This window comes from Alligator mississippiensis, chromosome 10 (assembly GCF_030867095.1).
Source record: "Alligator mississippiensis isolate rAllMis1 chromosome 10, rAllMis1, whole genome shotgun sequence".
NCBI classification, from domain to species: Eukaryota; Metazoa; Chordata; order Crocodylia; family Alligatoridae; genus Alligator; species Alligator mississippiensis.
This window is the reverse complement of record NC_081833.1, coordinates 20,877,645-20,895,393: the sequence shown is the minus strand read 5'-3', so window position 1 is coordinate 20,895,393 and position 17,749 is coordinate 20,877,645. Positions and strand designations below refer to the sequence as shown.

General features: G+C 48.9%; 2 protein-coding genes across 4 annotated transcripts in view; one reads left to right on the top strand and one right to left on the bottom strand.

The window, feature by feature from the left end:
- Window positions 1-2,746: 2,746 nt before the first annotated feature.
- On the bottom strand, window positions 2,747-6,063 carry POP5 (POP5 homolog, ribonuclease P/MRP subunit). 2 transcript variants are annotated; one of them, XM_014593644.3, is made up of 5 exons: window positions 5,912-6,056; window positions 5,693-5,835; window positions 5,460-5,609; window positions 3,265-3,348; window positions 2,747-3,048 (listed from the first exon to the last, which is right to left on the bottom strand). In XM_014593644.3, exons 1-5 carry the CDS (start codon window positions 5,929-5,931, stop codon window positions 2,939-2,941), a joined length of 507 nt encoding a protein of 168 aa, XP_014449130.2. In that variant the 5' UTR covers window positions 5,932-6,056; the 3' UTR covers window positions 2,747-2,938. The 2 variants fall into 2 exon arrangements, with proteins under 2 accessions (XP_014449130.2, XP_059569252.1); XM_059713269.1 differs by lacking the exon at window positions 5,460-5,609 and having other exon boundaries at window positions 5,912-6,063.
- Window positions 6,064-6,234: 171 nt separating this feature from the next.
- The window catches only part of CABP1 (calcium binding protein 1), a 71,691-nt gene continuing 60,176 nt past the window's right edge, over window positions 6,235-17,749 (top strand). Inside the window, exon 1 of one of the 2 annotated variants that reach the window (XM_059713266.1) lies at window positions 6,235-6,437. The gene's annotated coding sequence lies outside the window, so the exon portion shown is untranslated. The remainder of the gene's footprint in view (window positions 6,438-17,749) is intronic. The other variant, XM_059713267.1, reaches the window with a different exon arrangement.

Sequence of the window (17,749 nt, the reverse complement as noted above, 5' to 3'; positions counted from 1 at the left end):
AGGCTTATTCTGGCTGCAGCACTCTGGTCTCAACAGCTGATTAAAAAATGGTTACTGAAACAATCTGAGTGCTCTGGACAGAAGGAATAAGTGTGCTTATTATAGGTTACACAGGAGCCTTAGCTCCCCATAATCCTATGTCAGTTTCCTTGGGGCTCTGTTCACACAAATCTGTTGTTCTGTACTGGCTCCCTGAAAGACAAGAACACTCTTCTTTCCTCCTCCCCCACCCCCCAGCAGAGCCTGCCTGTGTGAGCTGCCCACTGGGTTGTGCAGCCCCTGAGCTCCAGGGAGACCCAGTGCTTCCCTCCACAGCAGTGGTGCCCCCATAGGCAGGGTACTAGCTGTGCAGGTGCAGCCCCAGCTTACAGGCAACACCCACCAGATCCAACAGTGCACAGAGCAGTAGAAGCCTGGACATGCTCAGAGAAGCTCAGGCTTGGTAGACTTCTAGTGCCCCTTGCACTGCCTGGGACTACCCTGGAATGGACTGGCTGCCCCATGAGGGCAGCTAGGTGTACTAGCATCTGGAGAAGGCAACAGGAATGGTGTATGGGGCACTAAAAGCCTGCCAAGCCTGAGTTTCCTTGAGCACTCCCAGGCTTCCAGTACCCTGTGCACCATCCCCACCGCCTTCTCCAGATAAGGGCCTTGTGCACATGAGGAATATTGCTGTAATTTGTTACACAGCAAACTAAAATACATGGGATGTTTTAGTTTGCTACATGAAGTCATTTAAATCGAAATAAGCCATCAAGCATGTATACTATTACACAATTTAAAGTTTAAAAAGGCAATTAAACCACTAAAAAGGGGCAACTTGTTTCCAGTCATAGAATAAGTCACAAGGTCAGACTTGACATAGTATGGATTTATATTCCTAAGCCTGTGTTTACACATGGACAGCTTTATGTAGCCTTTGTGGGTGAGAAGTTTTTGTTTCTGTTGAAGGATTCACTCAAAGGATAACTAAAAGTCTTGTATTTAAAGAGATACTTTTGCAATAAAAATTTAATTGCAAATGTTTTGCAGGTTTCAGCTAGTTTCACTTAAGTCAGTCAAACTTCTCACAACTGGCACTGCAACAAGTAACAAAACCAATATTCCTTCTGTTTCCCTCCCCCCGCCGCCTTCCCTCACATATGGCTTGGACAAAGCTATAAAATAGGTTTAAGCAAAACCAAGAGTTTTAAGCAAGGGTAATCAGTAGGGATCTACTTAACTCATAGCAAGACAAAACCATTTTTGTGGCCTGCTTATGGCATGAAGGCCTGATTTCATGGGTATTTCCTGGAGGCCCCATTTCTTGCTGCTGATTTGGCAGAGGCCTCACCCTCACTGCAAGCAGTCAGTCTTAAGCACCTGAGTAGGTGCTTAGTTCTTACTGCAATACTCAAGAGATCTAAAAACATATGAATAATACACTGTGGGGTTTTATTGGGTTAGATTTCCCAGGAAAACCATGGCTTGTGCAGTATTTCCTGGCAAATCACAGGTAGCACTGTTTTTTTGCAGTTACTGCAAAAACTTGTGAATTAAGTAGGTCCCTAATAGGCCAGACACTGAAAGGCAGGGGATGGGGGTGAAAATCTTTAAATTACAAAATGCCTTAATTTAGGTAAGGCCATCCAAATAAAATGGTTCTCTATCAATAGCCTCTTTAATTACTGTTTCCTGTACCATAGATATTCACTACCCAGTGTAGACTAAGCCTCTGTGTTTTGTGTGTCTTTTTTTTCTGATGTTAAAATGTTTCAGAAATTGTATGGCTTCATGAAGCAAAGAGGTACAAAGCTAAAATTTCTTTGAAAGTAACTTTACAAAACTGAGGCCCAACAGCTTTTACATAGCACAGAGATCTCCTGCATTGTGCCATCCCCATCTTGTAAGGAAAACTTTCTGCCATTCTTCCACCAGGGTGTTAATAGAGGAAAAACTAGCTATAGGATAGTTTTGTCTATGCTCTTTGTTCTTCCTGTTTTGGTGGAAGAACGAAATCAATGTTGGTTGTTAAGAAGCTTTTTGACAAACCCCCAAAACACACCAAATCAATAAGTGTGGCCATAAAGTCAACTGTAGAGGGAGTCATACTATAACTTAAGATACTGCATTTCTGTAAATACCTAAAACTCCTCCTATATTTAACTAGTTTTAAGAAGTGCCTCACATCTACTGTGAAAGTTCTCTCCAAACAAGAGAGAGGCTTACAGAATCAAGCTCACTTTTTATTAACACTCACAGGTATGCTAGAAGGCTTGCAGCCAGGAGCTTTCATGTCTAGCTCGCGTGAGATGTGTGCTTAAAGCCTCAGCTGTTTTGAAACCCAACTAGCTGAATTGCAGTAAAGCTTTTGCCTAGAATGATAAAACATAATGGATGATGTAAATAGCTACTCACAGGGATACTGGATAACTCTGCATCTGCCTTAGCTGAGACTAGCCTTCTCTCCTCCTCCCTCTCCTGCCCCCCCCCCCCCCAAATCCTTGTCAGTACCAAAGCAGATTCTGCTTTCTCCAACCACAGAAAGCTTTAAAAATCCAAAAAGCTCATGTTGATGCCTGTCTGAACACTTAAAAAACAAGCCAGTTGGTTGAAACCCAATAGTCCTTCATTTTCCCCCTTCCTCAAGGGGGAACCTGAACTCCCTCAACCAGGAATGAAGATGTTCAAAATTGTCTGAACACCTTAAGATTGCATGGTATCCTACTAATCTCTCCTTCTCCACTGTAAAATGAGGAAAGCTTCATGGCTTACCATTTTTTATTGACCTTCTCCAAGAATTCAATGTTCTGGGTTTGTTTTTTCTTTAATGAAAAAAGCAAAAGTGAGGCAAGAACTACAGTAGTTGATCTTCTTGACAAAAGAAAAGTAGTCTGAGACACTAAGTTACAGGAGTTTTGTCTCTGCTTGTGAGAGGTGATAAATAATTACACTATGTTTAGTCTGTGTCTGCACAGTCATCTTCTTCCTCACCACTTTGAAACTGCTCCTCTTCTGCTTCCTGAAGAAAGCAGCCTAGTAGTGACTGCTGAATGGACTCTCTCTCCTCTGCAACAAGAAAGGCCAACATAACATCATTGCTATTCAAACATTTCTTATCAAAGAAAATAAGGGTTTGAATAATCAGAAGTGAAGAACACTTTCTAGAATCAGACTAATAGAAGTAAAACAGCAACTGTGGTGCATTGTGCAGTACCACAATAGATCTTGCAAAGCTTGTGTGATGAATCCTTTTTAGAAGATCTGAATGGAGCAGATACTTACCTTTATTGGTACAACTGTTCAAAAGCATCACCAGTTGTCTTCTGTTATACTGAATTAAAAACTTCTGACAAGATCTTATTGTACCTAGCAGAAAAACAAGGAGACAGTTCTGTATGTTAGAAGGGGCTTGATCACACTAGCAGCATCTTAGGCTAACATCAATATTCCCACAAAAAAGAAAGTTGTTACAGCAGAGCTATGCATCAAATAGTATGAAACAAAGCTGCAGGTTGCTTTTATTTAAGTCAGCTACAGAATTAATAAAAAGGATCTTGCCATCCTTCCAGCCTCCCTTCCTCCTCTGAAAGCTTGGAGACCAGGGGTGCACCAATAGAGATTCTGCGGGCCGATAGCAATAGCCAAATTTTTAATAGCCAATACCGATCTGATTGCTAATACAGATGCATTTAGCTGCTAAGTCAGTGGTGGAAAGGGAAGGGGCATGGGGGGCAGATCAATACCCCCTGCAGTAAAGGAGTGGGGCAGGATCTGGGGGGCAGCTTCTGCTGTTGCACACACCCTGGGAGGGCACTGGGCAGGGGAGTATAGGCAGGTTGTGTGTGCCCCCAGATCTATGCAGGTGGGGCAGGGCAGGCTGCATCTGTGGGCTGGAGGCCATGCCCAGCTCTTCCCCTGTGGGAGGGGAGGAGGCTGAGCCATATTGGTCTCTGGGTAGGCAGTGGCAGCTCTGGGAAGAAGGGGCTGCAGTGAAGTTTGGGGGGGGCTGCAGCTCCCCCCCCAATTTCTAGCACCACTGCCCACCCTGAGCACAGCCCAGCTCACAGCTACAGCCTACCACACCTATGCCCCCCCAAATCCAGAGGCATATGCCCCCCCCCAGCTGTGTGCAGGGGTGGGAGGCCCCCCTGACCCCAGGCAGCACCTACCCCACTCCCTCCCTTTCCATGGGGGGGCACTGATCTGCCCCTTCACACCCCTTTCCTCCCTCCCCCTTCTCCATCCACCACAACAGACTTACCAGCTAGACGCAGCTCTCTAAACTGCTCAGCTGTGCTCCTTGCTACCTGTGTGCTGTGCTGTGGCTGCACGCATGCAAGAGCATTTATTGGCCCAATTATCAATCACATCAGGCTGATTTCCAATATAGTCAATTTTCTTTGCGTTGGTGCTGATCCAATATTGGACCAATGTATGGGCATACCTCTGAGACCAATATAGCTATTTTGCTGTATTCAAGACTACTTGAGCAGAACTACAAGTCTGCTGAAACTGGTGAATCTGACATCTAGGCACATGTTACATTGATGTAACCTTGCTAATTAGGAAGTTTAAGATACTGCACACACACAGTCAGCAGTACAATGGTGAACAATTAAGCACAGGATTGAGACCAACTAGAACTGGTAGAATGGCTCTTGTAGAACAAAGTGATTTGAACTTTGGATTAACTAATATTTAAGAGTTAAGAGACACTGATGCCTCACTAAGGCTGCTACATTGACATTGTCCTGCAACTGAAAGAACAAGTAAAGCTTGCACTCTTCCCTCCGATTGCAACCAATGGCAAAGAACCCAAGATGCAACCCCTCCATACAAGGAGGGAGGTAGTTAGCCCTGCTAGGCTGAAGCACCAATTCTCAGCTGGGGTGCCTTGCGATCCTTTCTTTCATAGGTGCTATGCAAAGTTAGCACTTTTAGGTGTGCAAACGTGATTCCCAGAATTAAACCCAGAGTTTTCAAATAGGAATCAGCAGTGCCCTGTTGAGGTCCAAGCTCTTTGCAACAGAAGAATTCATTATTTTTTTCCTGTAGTAAAGGAAGTGAGTGGAAGCTCAGAGCTGGCACCTCCCAAGAGGGACTTGAGTCTAGATGAGTTGAGAATCACTGGTCTGAGCTCAAGCAGCAGGCAGGGCAGGGCAGCACCTTAGAGCAGTTATTCCCAACCAGGGGGCCTCAAGATCCTATGCATGAGCACTGCCCAGTTTACAAACAGGATTTGCCAGATAAGCCTGGAAATGTTCCCATGCAAGAAGTTTAGGAAGACCCAGCTCTGGATTGTGTTTGGACAACTGCCCTGTTATTTTTCTGGAGTCAAAGAAAAAAGCAAAAACTGAGGCAGCACTTCCGGTGGGGTGCTGCCAATCTAGACGGGCTGTGGCCATGCCCTCCACGGCCCGTGCAGGGATCCCTGCCCCCACCCCCGACAAGAGCCCCGGGCACGAAAGGCAACTGACCCCCGACGTGCAGCGTGTGGAAGAAGCAGGGGTGCCGCTGGCCCCGGCTCTCCAGGTGCGTGACGAGGGGCAGCGCGGACCAGAGCAGGCGGTAGAAGTCCTTGCGGCAGCGCAGCAGCACGACGCCCGTGTAAGCGTTCAGGTACTTCACTGCGGGCGGCAGGAAGGGGTGGTCACCGGGAGCCGAACCGAGCAGCGCGGGGCCGGTACCCGCCCCCGCCCCTGACCCTGACCTGTGAAGGCGATGGAGCAGCAGGCCAGCCCGTAGTCCCCGTGGGCGCGGGCCAAGGCGCCCTTGGCGGCGGTGGTCACGGCGCGCTCGTCGATGCAGTGCCGGCAGCGCGGGTCCTCGGCCACCACCTCGCACAGCAGGTACCTGCAGCGCCGCAGACACACCACGTGAGCGCGCGGGGATGAGGTAGGGCAGGGGGCTCCGAAGGCGCGGGACTCACCTGTGCTTGAACCGCACCATCGTGACTTCCGGACGCGCCTTCCTCCTGTCTTCCCCAGACGGACGTCTAGCTCGGCCAATAGGAGGCCGCGGGACTGCACCTCAACCAATTGCCGCTCGGCAGGGGCGGGACCAGAACGGCGGCGAAGGAGGTGGAGGCACCGCAAGTGCGTCTGGCCGGTGTGGGCTTCTGTTATGTGCGCATGCGCGGTTGGGAGCACGTGGGAGTCGCGTCCCAAGGCCCCGGGGGGCGGGTCCGTTCCCGCGCCCCGCACGGGGGCACCAGAGCGGCGTCCGGCCCGGCTCGGCCCGGCCCGCCCCGGGGGCCTCCGCCCCGCCCCGCCCCGCCCGGGGGTCCCTGCGGGCCGGGTCCTACCGCCGGGCGCCGACAGCCCGCGCCCGATCCCCGACCCAGGAGCCGGGCGGGATGGGGCTGAGCCGGGCCGGGGCGGGGAGAGCGGCCCCCGGGACGAGCGGTCCCGCGGGGCGAGACAGCGGGAGCCGAAGCACCAGGCAGCTCCCGACAGGTACGTGCGTCCTTCCGAGAAGCCTCGGCCGAGCGGGGGGGGGGGGGTGCTGTGGAGTGGGCACAGGCGGCCGCAGCCCCGTCCCCGGCTTATCACGAGGGTCTCTCGCCACCCCCACGCCTCCCTGCGCCACGGGTGCGGGTGCTGGGCGCCCTCGGCCCTTCTCGGGAGCCGGGGCCCCAGCTCCTCTGGGGAGTCTGCCCTGGGGTCCTAGGGCACTGGCGCTGTCGTCCCAGGGAGCCACACGGTTGTGGCAAACCGGGGCTCAGTGGAAAGATGTGGGCCTGGGAGCTGGCGGCTGCTTGGGTTTGACAAGGCTGAGGCTTCTGCTGCGTCCCCACATCCTAGTGCCTCTGGTCCCCCCCTTCGTCTCAACTCCAGGCCCTGATAGCACCAGCCAGACAGGAGATGGGTTCAAGACAAGGACCGTGATCCCAGTGGCAGGGCGGGAGACTTAATGTGAGCTCCCCTTGGCCTCTGGTGATGGGTGGGTAGGTGTGGCTGAGGCCCTGCGGGAGCGCTGTAGCAGCTGATGCCGCATGGTTTGTGCTGGCAAAGGGTCTTTGGACTCCACAGCCACAGACCCAACACATGTGGTGTAGGGCTGGGAGTGCTGCCAACACGGGTAGTGAGCCTCATGCTTGGATCGTGCTGGACAGGGCTCTGCATGACTCCAAGGAATGGCTGTAGTGCGGATAGTGGGGTGGTGCTGGGGGGTGGGTTGATAGTCCCAGGTGATGGGGACTGAGCAGGGAGCCCTGTGGGGCTGGCTGGCAGCTGCATCATATTGAGCAAAAAGTAGATGTGAATGGTGCTAAGCAGGGAACTCTGTGGCCTTGTGATGGGTGTCCCACAGGGAGCTCCTTCATGGTTTTCCTGCCCCTTGCATTGCATGAGGTTAAACACACTGATAGTTCATCAAAAGGTACCAGGCTCTGACTGCAGACTGCTAGGTATTTGTAGTATTGGTAACAGTTTGCTTGAGCAGAGACGGAGACATTGCTCTATGGACATCTGGCTTGGAGGGGGTTCCTGGCAGTTCTCCAGCTTCTTGGGTACATCCTCCAAGACCTCCCAAGCTCCAGCACGTAGACAGACCCTCTTGTTGTGCCTCCCACAGTCCAGTGCAGCTGAATATGAACAAAAATCTAAAGTGAAAGCGGGATCTTCCAACGAGCCAGGAAGTCTTTCATTCTCAGGTGATGCGCAGCCCCACTGCGTTGTCAGGTCTGGTTTGCCTGCTTGCAACTGATGCCAACTGACTTAGCTTCTGAGTTTTGCTGTGTAGGATGGTCTAGTACAGTGCTGTCAAATGTATGGCCTGTGGGCTGTATTAGGCAGTGGGGTTGGGAATTTGAGGGCAGGGAAAAAGGAGGCAGAACCTGCCACTAGATTTCCATCAATGGAGCCCTGTTGGTCATGCATGTTGACAGTGATGGGAGGCAAGTGATGAGACTGTTGAGCTGCATGCCACTGCCCACCACTGAGCTGCAGTTGGCCCACCACTACAGCTAGGTCAGAATCTGGCCCAGGAGGCTCTTTGTAGTCTGGATCTGGTCTGGTGGCGCAGGTGAGTTTAATACCTCTTATCGAGCCTGTAAAAGCAGATTTTAAACTTAGGCTTTCAGGTCAGTGACAGTAATATGGTAGCCCTGCACAATAATCTCTGTTTCTCTTCTACTTCCTCACCTTCAGACTGCTTGCTGTGCACCCTGGTGGCTTCATACCAGAGAGAGAGAATTGGCTAAGCAAGAGGAGTGGGAGGAAAGCAGCTTCCTGTGGCTGATTTCCCCTGTTTGCCTGGGCCTGTGGGGGGGGGATCTCATTTACACTTCAAAATCTGCTTGTCTGTTCTTGTGCCACTGATCTGCAGACACAAAAGGATGTTTCTCTGCCGTTCACCCCCTTCTCTGTCTGGACTGGGCTGCATAAAGCCTGGAAGATTCATCAAAGCCTGAAGAGTGAGATGGCTCCACAGGACATCACAGATGAGTCACCTCATCCAGTGTCCTCATCTTGCCCTCCCCTTTGTGCAGCTTCTGGGTCTCACTGCCCTGTTGCTTCCAGCATCATGGTCTTTCTTCATGATTAATCTGAATACAATAGGTTTGAACTGGTACTCACAGCTGTGAATGTTGGAGACACTGAGCCACATCCTGCAGGCTTTACTTAACTTATTCTTAAAAGTTAGGAGCATTTCTGGGATGAGGTTTGTAGGACCAGGTCTGTAGGTCCTGCGGAAGACTCTTTGTAATAACAAGAGGAAAGATTTCCAGGTAACTCATGTTCATAGTTGGGTCTTTCTGTTTCCAACCCAGTGCCGGTTGTTACTGATATGAGAGAGATCCCAGGTGCTCTCTGAGGAGCATGTCTGTAGCGGAGTGCTTGCACAGCTGCCTTAGTAGGTGGACTCTGTCTTCTCCTGCAAGCCCATAGAATAGATACCCATAGAATAGAACCCCTGCCCCACCCAGCGTTACTAGGAATAACAGCCACAAATTGTTAGAGAGAAGGTTCAGGCTGGACATCAGGAGACATTATAGTTAGGCCTGCCAGGCTCTGAAATGGGCTCCCAAGTGAGGTAGTACTCTCTCTCACCTTGGGGGTCTTCAAGAAGAGGTTGGACAGATATTTGGCTGGGGTGATATGATCCTGGCACCCGTTTCTGCCCGGGGCAAGGGGTTGGACCTGATGATCTGTTTAGGTCCCTTCCAACCCTGAGTACTATGATACTATTACTAGCAGGTAACAGAAACTCTCCTGCAGCTTCGGGCATAGAGGCTGATAATGTTTTGGAATGGTATCTTTCTTTGGTCATTCAAGTGAAAAGTCAGGAACCAAAATCAGCAGAGTGTGTGGGAGGTGAAGTGAAGTATTTGAATGTGAGAGATAAGAAAGGAGGGAGAGGAAGAGCCAGTTGAGGTGGGGTATGATTTAGGGGACGAACACTTTCTTACTGGGTGGGCCTCGGAACAAAATCCTGTGGCACTGTTGGAGTGCTGTAAATTAAGTGCTCCAAGGAGAACAGCTACTCATTGCTAATTCAGTGCGGAAAAATCTTTGTTAGTGACCTGAATTCTATACCAAGAGAACAGAGATAAACCCAATGGAAACCCTGTCCCAGGTGATCATCCGTCCTCGCTTTGAGACCTCACCAAGATCTCAAGTGTAACAGGTCACATTCCCACATCTTTGAGGGCACGCAAGAGTCTGGATGTATCTAGTCTACAGACTGGTACCCTGAGCTGCTATTACCTTGTGTATTCTCCATACAGGAAGAAGGGCCCAAATTCTGTCCCTGTTTCTCTGCCCACATAGACCCAGATGGCATCCTAGGTCCTACATTCAGATGATAATCTGCAGATCCAGGTTACTTTCACTCATGCCCTCCCTTGTTTCTTTCTCTCTTCAGAGACTCAGCTGGGTCTCTGACAAACTGGGCCATGTGAGTGCACTCTGCCCTGTAATCCAATAGGACGTGTGCACTGTGCGTGCTAAGGACTAAGCCCTGTGCACAGCAAAGTCTTCTTTTTTTGGTCCAGGAGGCTAATCTGGAGAGACACAGAAAGCAAAGAGGAAGCGGTGTTTACAAAGATCCCTGTCCTGCTTCATTTCATGCAGGATGTCACTTCTGCTTTCCTATTGTTGGCTTGGAAGAGTGAGACAGAGCAGTCCTGAGCCATCACTGCTCCTTTTGCTTTTAAGGCCCATCTTGGAACCAGCCACCTGATTCTTGCCAAGCTCTACTGGGTGCTGAAGCAGGGAGAGCTCAGCGTATGGAATATTCAAGGAAGACTGGAAGGATGCAGTATCTTTATACAGCATCCCGGGCAGTGTCACCTTGCAGGCAGCATTCATGCTTCAAGAACAAGTCACTGGCAGGACAGCCGTGGTCCCTGCTCATTTCTTCATTACTTTGTAAAGAATCTAATGTATCACAGCATCAGATAGACAGGCACATCCTCTCCTTTCTTTACATGTTGTAATTCCTGTAAGTGTATTAAAATGCCAAAAGCATCTGACCTTTGCTGAGTTTCAAGCCTTCACTAAGCCTGCTGAGATGCATTCTTCAGGAGCTGATGTGCCCATGCAAAGGAAGTGCCTGCACTTTCCTGTCAAGAACATTTTCACTTGCCATGTTATCTTTATGGCTTCTGGATACCATGGCCCAGTATAACTAGCTAAGTTGAACTTAAAGTTAGTTTTTGATGTCACAGTTTGTCCTTCAGAGTAGACCTTAGCAGATGTGCTTCACTAACTACCGAAGCCTCAACTTATGCACCATTGTAGATATGGTTGAAAGCCCAGACAAACAGTTCCAAGGAGAGAGTAAAAGCAAGTCAAGAAAATTGTTTCAGAACTTAGGGCTAGTGCCTGTGCCAGGGGAGACAAAGTGTTGGTGAATGGGATGCCTTGCCAAAGAGTCCCCTCATGTTGGGCAGAGAGAGAATGGTCCTGTCTACTGCCTGTGCATGCTCTTTTGCCAGGGATGGGCAATTATTTGGGCTGGAGGGTCACTTAAGGAGTTTTGCTGAACTGCTGAGGGCCAGAGGAGAGGGGGTGCTGACCTGACTTTGCCCCCTTCCCTGTTTATACTGCCTGGTGTGGGGGGTGGGGTTGTCAGTTGATCCTGTCTAGCCCCATGCTTATCCACCCTGCACCCACTGCCCTGGTGCTGGATGCAGTGCGTGGGTGGGGTCTCCATGGAGACTGGCCCAGGATCCCCACAGGCAGGGCATGTTTGACTGGGCAGATGGGATGGGGCCATGGGTAGATAGGGTGTGGCATCCCGAAGTGGGATGGGTGGGCAGTGTGGTGGCAGCTTGGGGCTGGGCCTTGGTGCAGAGTGCAAATTCACTCCCTGCATGTCCCTGCATCAGCCCCTAGAACTGCCTTCCTTTGCAGGGAGTCAATCATGCTTTTACCTTGGCCCCAGGTTGTCACTGTCTCACAATCCCAGCCCTGGTCCTGCCCATCCCACTCTGGGATGCTGCTCCCTGCCTGCTCACGCCCCACCCCATCTTCCCCACCGGAGCATGCCCTGCCCATGGGGAGCCCCTGCACTGATCTCCATGGAAACTCCACCCACCCGTTCTGTCTGGCACCCCCAGGCAGGAGTGCCTGTGCAGCTGTGTCCAGTGGTAGCAGAGAAGCTAGCACTGACAGCTGGAAGCATAAGGGCAGAGCGAGTCACTGCTATGGGGGCTGTTAGGAAGCCAAGTCTGACTGCTGTGTCTCCTGTGCCCTGTCTGGCCCCATGGACTACAGTTTGCAGCATGCCCAAGAGCCACACATGGGGATAGGGTGGCTGTGCTCCACACCAGATGGCACCTCTGCAGCAGGGGACGGTAGGACTAGCTGCACACACCACAGTCCAGGCTGTCCCCAGTGCCTGCACTGGGTGGGGCTGAGGGACCCGCCGTGGGCTGGATAGAATCACTTGTTGGGCTGGATCTAGCCCATGAGCCATATTTTGCCCATCCCTGTTCTATGCTATGAGAAAAACATTTTGAGAAGTTTGGATGAAACATGCTTTATAAATATAAACCTTCCTCAGGGATTATTGCAGAATAAACCGGTGAATCCAGAAACCTCAGCAGTCTGAGTGTCCTCTGTTGCAGTTTGCATACTGATTCCACCTTATGAATAATACAGTGAGTGCTAGAAGTGACTGATATAAACTCACATGCTCTGTGGATTTATGCAAAGTGTGTTTCACAGTTTCTGTAGCAGGTCCTAAAGCTGCAACCTAGAAGTGAATGTCGTGGCTTTTTCCAGGGCTGCAATTCACTGTATTCTGGTTAGCACCCAAATATCCAGTGGTCTTTCCCAAACCATGCTATAACTCCATAAATGATATCAAGTAGGCATCAGGGCAGTCCTTAGCTGTCACCTAACCTTTTAGATGACTAAAGTCTTCTCAATACCTACATTTCTGCTAGTGAGCATGTGCAAAGTCTACATTTTGATGCTGTCAAGTTGTCAAGACCTGCACCCCGGTGGCATTCCCAAGGCAGAGATAAAAACACACATCCAGAACACCCAGTAACCTGGCTAGGTCACTCTCCTGGGCTATGGGAGACCTGAGGTCAAATTGCTGCACAACCTCAAGAAGTAAATCTGAAAGCAAGTCTTCTGTCTCCCAGATGAGTCCTCTAACCACTGAGCTATTGAGCTTAGTGATGCATGTGTACGTTGTTTGTCTTTGAGAGAGATCTGACTTGGGTGTCTATGCCAAGACAGGGTTAATGGAGAGAATTTCCAGCAGAGACCTCAGCCTCTTTCAGCATTTCCAGCTGACTAGCCCAAGTGGCTCCCTGCTCAGTGTGCTGGCTTCTGCAAATCCCATTCTTAATTACCTGACTCTTTCAGCACTGCCTGGGGGAGCCTGGGCACCTAACTTGGGGCTCTGAATTCCCTGTGGTAGCAGGGTACCTTAGATTAGAGATTACAACTCCTCAGTCTTGCTGTGGGTTTTGGGCCTAAGTTTGTACAAAATCGCTCAGAGACTCCTGCATCCCATTGATCTTCCCCTTCCCAGTCAGAAATGCAGAATGGGGACAGAGTAGAGCAGGGCTTTAGTGTCCTCCACTACCCTTGACCTTTTAAGCAGTTTCACTCCAGAAGCAGGCAGGCAGGCACACAGACAGAACATTGGCCTACAGTAGCTGACTTTGTGTTCTTCACCTTTTCACTCTGTCTGCTCATGGCCTTGGGATGATGAGCCAATGCAAACCTTCCCCTGACCTTCCCGTGACTCACCATGGTATCAGCCTGTTTTAGGGATATTAAAAATGAGTCCTTGTAGCCTTAGTTTGGATGTTAGCCCAGTGGAAGAGGGAGGCTGAGGTTTCATTTTTATCTCCACCTTTATTCTGGTGGAAAAAGCAGAGGAGGTTGTAATACTGACTTCCAGGGTATCCTGCTGCCTGGTGGAGTTTAGAGCCCCCAAAGAGGTCCATTTGGTTTGGGGATATTATCCCATGGGCTCACAAGTGGGCATTTCGCCTCTGGCTTCAGGATGTAATCCCAAATTTATACAACACTTTCCATCCTCTCAGAGGGCTTTATAGAGATTAGCTAATTATTCTTCAGGCCATCCTTGTGTGGGTGGCAAGGGCCTGGATCAGAGTTGTATTATGTAGAGGTGAGTGAGTAAAATGCAATGGACAACATGCCTGATGATTTTATGCTTTTTTTTCAGTCTGCAAACAGATCTCAGAATTTATAAATGTACTTGCTAATTGAAATTACTGGCAGATGTCTTCAGTGGAAAAATTCCTGGTCTGAGGGTTGTTTGTGTATATTTTTGCTGACAATTTATGGCTTGTGTGTGGGGGCTACTTAAAGATATATTGCATGCATTGTTGCTCCAGTTCCCTGCCTGGACAATTTATGTAACTAACAAAACTAGTGTAAAGTTCAAATTCTGAAATTTCCAGGTGAACATACTAGTCAAAATGCATTTTCAAGAGGCTTTTTAGTGGTAAGGCTTGAGCACCTAAATGTTCATGGAAAGTGAATGTTAAGAGACATGAATATGGTTAAATTAAGTTTCCTTTACAATCTCAAGGATTATATTTCTCTCTGACTCAGCTCTTCTAGCCTTTTCCTCATTTTAGAGATGGAGAAGCAGAGACCAAGTAACTCCTTTAATGCCCAAAAAACCTCAGTGTCCAAGCCAGGATTAATTGTAGAGTTCCTGCCAACTGAGTTTCTCTGAGCACTTGCCTGTCATTAGCTAACAAGTCCTTCTGCCCCAGCAGCAAGTGTCCACTTCATGGTTCTGGAGCCTTGGGTACAGAGAGGTTAAATTAATTGCCCACATTGAATGAAGGGCAGTGTTGGGAACACAGTACAGGGACACAGCGAGACAAATGGGAACAAACAGACTCGGAGCATCTCTGTGATAAGAGTATTGGTTGTACATCCCCGCGTAATGACCCCTCCTGGTTGCTATCAGCAAAGTCATGCTAACTCTTTGGGACATACTAGCAGTGCAGCTTTGTTATACCGTGAGTTGGTCTTTCCTGTGTAGTTGGAATCAAAGCATTCTCTGACCTTGTCATCAAGCCATGTTAGAGCCATGTTAGAGCTCTTTTCTTCACTATGAGTGACGGGCTTATAGTATGTTTTGGGTCATAATGTCATCGACACTGCGTTAAAATGTGATGTCCTGATGCAGCCAGTTTGGTTCTTCAGCAATCTCTCACTCTCCAGCCAAGGGCTTGTGTGCAAGGAGGGGTCAGCTAAGGAACCAGATAACAAGCTCCATGTCTGGTTGATGTCCATAGCAGCTGATACCTGGGCCCTCTTGAGCTGCTGCAGAATGGAAGTTTCTCCTAGTCCCAGTAGGAGATGATATCACCTAGACAGTCTGAAGGTGCTTCCAGGGAGTGGGAAAACTGGACAGCACCTGAAGACTTTTTTTATTATTTTAAGTCCAAGGTGTGGATGTAGGGGGAGGAAGGCAGCTCAATCCTTCCTCTTGTTCTGCTGTAAGCACATTTCATCCCAAAATAACCCCACCACTGAGCATACAGAACAATCTGGCTAAAATTAAATCTGTCTTGTAGAGCCTCCGTCTGCTGTTGCCTGAAGCTTTTTGTTCAGTTTCTCATTTTGCAAGGTCACTGAGATAGAAGAGCACATTCTTCAGGCACATTGGCCTGTAGCCCTCCACACACATGCATCTGTGTAGGGTGGGAGAGTTTCTCTCCCACCCTCTGCTCCCTTTCTTCCTTATTCCTCTTTCCCCATTTCTCTCCACTCCCTCTCTTCCTTTGGGCTCAGGCCACTAAGATCAGTGAGTCCTACCTTGACCCTGTACAGCGGCTATTCCTTCTGATCAGCTCATACAGTCAGTGCTGCTCATTAGCTTTTCATGCTTGTTGCTAATTAACAAGAAGCTGCTTTGGCTGAATGAGGATGTGATGTCTTAAGATTTTTTTTAAATCAGTTGCAAGAGCAATTTTTTCCTTTGCCCCTTTCTTTGTAATGGCAGAGCATTTGTCTGGGTCACTGAGGGTCTACTCAACCACTAAGAGCCAGAGCATCTGTTGGCCCATCTGCTGGAACTGCTAAGGACATTGCTTGAAGCTACATCCATCTCCTCCATGTGGCAGGATAAAATTGAAGGTTTATTTGAGAGGCCATGTGTCTAAATGGTTAAAGCGGGAGCTTCTGGGCTCTGTTTCTGCCTGTTTCACTGACTTGCAGCATGTTCTGAGATTAGTCTCTGCAGACAAAATAGTCAAATGTTATTCCTGATTTTTAGAAGGGCTGAGCACCCTCAACTCCAGTCCATGTGAATGGGATCTACACGTACTCAGGCCTCAAGGCCAAAAAGCTGGGTTTCCAGTGACTGAAACATACTGAAAACTGAAGGTCATTTTTGAGGACTTGAGCCTAAGGGCCAGATCTAGTGCAGGACATGGGCATCTACAGATCTGGTATGGCAGTGCCAAGCCTTTAGATGCCCGCCCTGTGGAGTGGAGTGCCAAGCACGGAGCCTTAGCTGCCTGTACAGTGCCTGGCAAGAATTAGGCCCCTCAAGAGACAATCTAAGACCTTGTGCTCTGGGTGGGGAGCTGCCTCGTACTAGCTAGGAGAAACTGGGCACAGGGCACCTGATCAAGAGATACACACACACAGCTCTACCCACCTGGGATTCAGAGCCTGGAATCCTTTCCCGATGGCATTTTCAGCTAAGCTCTTTCAACAGGTTCTGAAAAGAAGCTCACTGTTCTCTTTTAAACACCTCCCCCCCCCACCCCTACCCTGGTGGGTGAGAGCATACTTTGCCTCTCCTTCTGACTAGGTATGCACTTTATGTTAAACAGCCATTGATTTAAAAATATCCTTGGGCTGCTGGACTTGAACCTGGACATCCCCATTGCCACTGGGTGACCATTTAGCTATAGAGCTAAGGTCCCTCTTGCTCTCTTTCTGTCCCCATGCATCTTGTATATTTTTCTGCACGGTGGTATTGGTTTAACAAGAGGAGTGGAGGGTACCAGTGCCCAGCCTGCCTGTTAGCCTGGTGGCTATGGGACTCCTCTGAGAGCTGGGAGATGTAACTCTTTAAATTTCGTCAGGCTAAGAAGGTAACTGAACTCAGGTCTCCTTCTTGAGCAAGTACACTAAGCTGCAGTCTGTTGTATGAAAGGTAGGAAATGGTGCCAGTGCCACCATGTTTTACAAAACAGCCAGAGCTGTATTTTGTGGGAAGCCCTGCTTGGAGCATGCCTACTGGAATGGACCTGTTAGGCCCTGAGGCACACTGCTCCACCAACGCTTCTGGATCCCATTGTGGCTTACAGGGGAGTTTGGTGCCTACTTGGTCAGGTCAGGGCTTTTCTGAGCACTTGTAAAATCAGAATTGCAGACATGTAGGGAACATTCAGGTCAAACAAGGTGGCATCTAATGGATTAGGTAACTCCAGGGTTAGTAAATCCTGAGCAGAGGTTTTTTAGATTGCCATTTTGGATTCAGGTCTTTAAAGTCAGCCCAAGGACATTTTGTATCTTGTCCTAAACCTTTGACCTGCAGTTTCCCTCTCTGAAACAGAAATAATGGTAACTAATTTACTTACTGATGTATTTTGAAATCCATGAAGTACCCACGTGGATAGTTTTATTTTTTCATAATGTTTAGAATAGCTATTTCAAAATGACATATCTAAGCTTCGGTGATGGGCAACACATTTCTCATTTGCCACCCTCAAAATGCTCTTTTGCACAGCTGTTTCCAAACTAATTAATAGAATGAATGTGGAAGCTAGGTTATTACTTCTAAGAGCATAAGATGTTTTTTTACTGTTCCCAGGTTTTTCCTTTGGGAATATAGGAATTTACATTTAGCCCATGTAGTAGACTGTGTAAAATAGATATTTAATACCTGTTTTGTAGGGGCATTAGGATTAATTGGTTGATCTTTGTTCAGGACTCTGAAGATAAACACTAGTTGTTAATTATTCATTTTGTGCAATTCCAAAATTATTCCTCTCCGCACAGACTCCAAGAGTAATTAGCTACCCTTTCACCTCCTGCCATCATGAGAAAGTCGGAATACAGCACTTAAGTGATACTCTTGCAAAGACTTTTATAGACCAGTCAGACTGTAAGGTCCTCAAGAATTCCCCACTGGCTTCTCAAGCTGAACTTTGGAGCAGCTTCCTCAGATAGTACTGACCCCGGAGCCTGCTGGTGGGACAGGACTCTGGGACTTTGATCAGTGTGGTATGGCTGCCTGGACAGAGCAGATGCCATTGTTGAAGTTGATTAAGTGTCAATAGGAAAGTTTAGGGATT

Bases quoted from the DNA above. Each gene is read 5' to 3' on its own strand.
- POP5 (XM_014593644.3), bottom strand. From the start codon at position 5,931: ATGGTGCGGTTCAAGCACAG. The intron at 5,836-5,911 runs GTGAGTCCCGCG...GCGGCGCTGCAG, and splicing joins ATGGTGCGGTTCAAGCACAG to GTACCTGCTGTGCGAGGTGG. The intron at 5,610-5,692 runs GTCAGGGTCAGG...TGCCGCCCGCAG, and splicing joins CTGCTCCATCGCCTTCACAG to TGAAGTACCTGAACGCTTAC.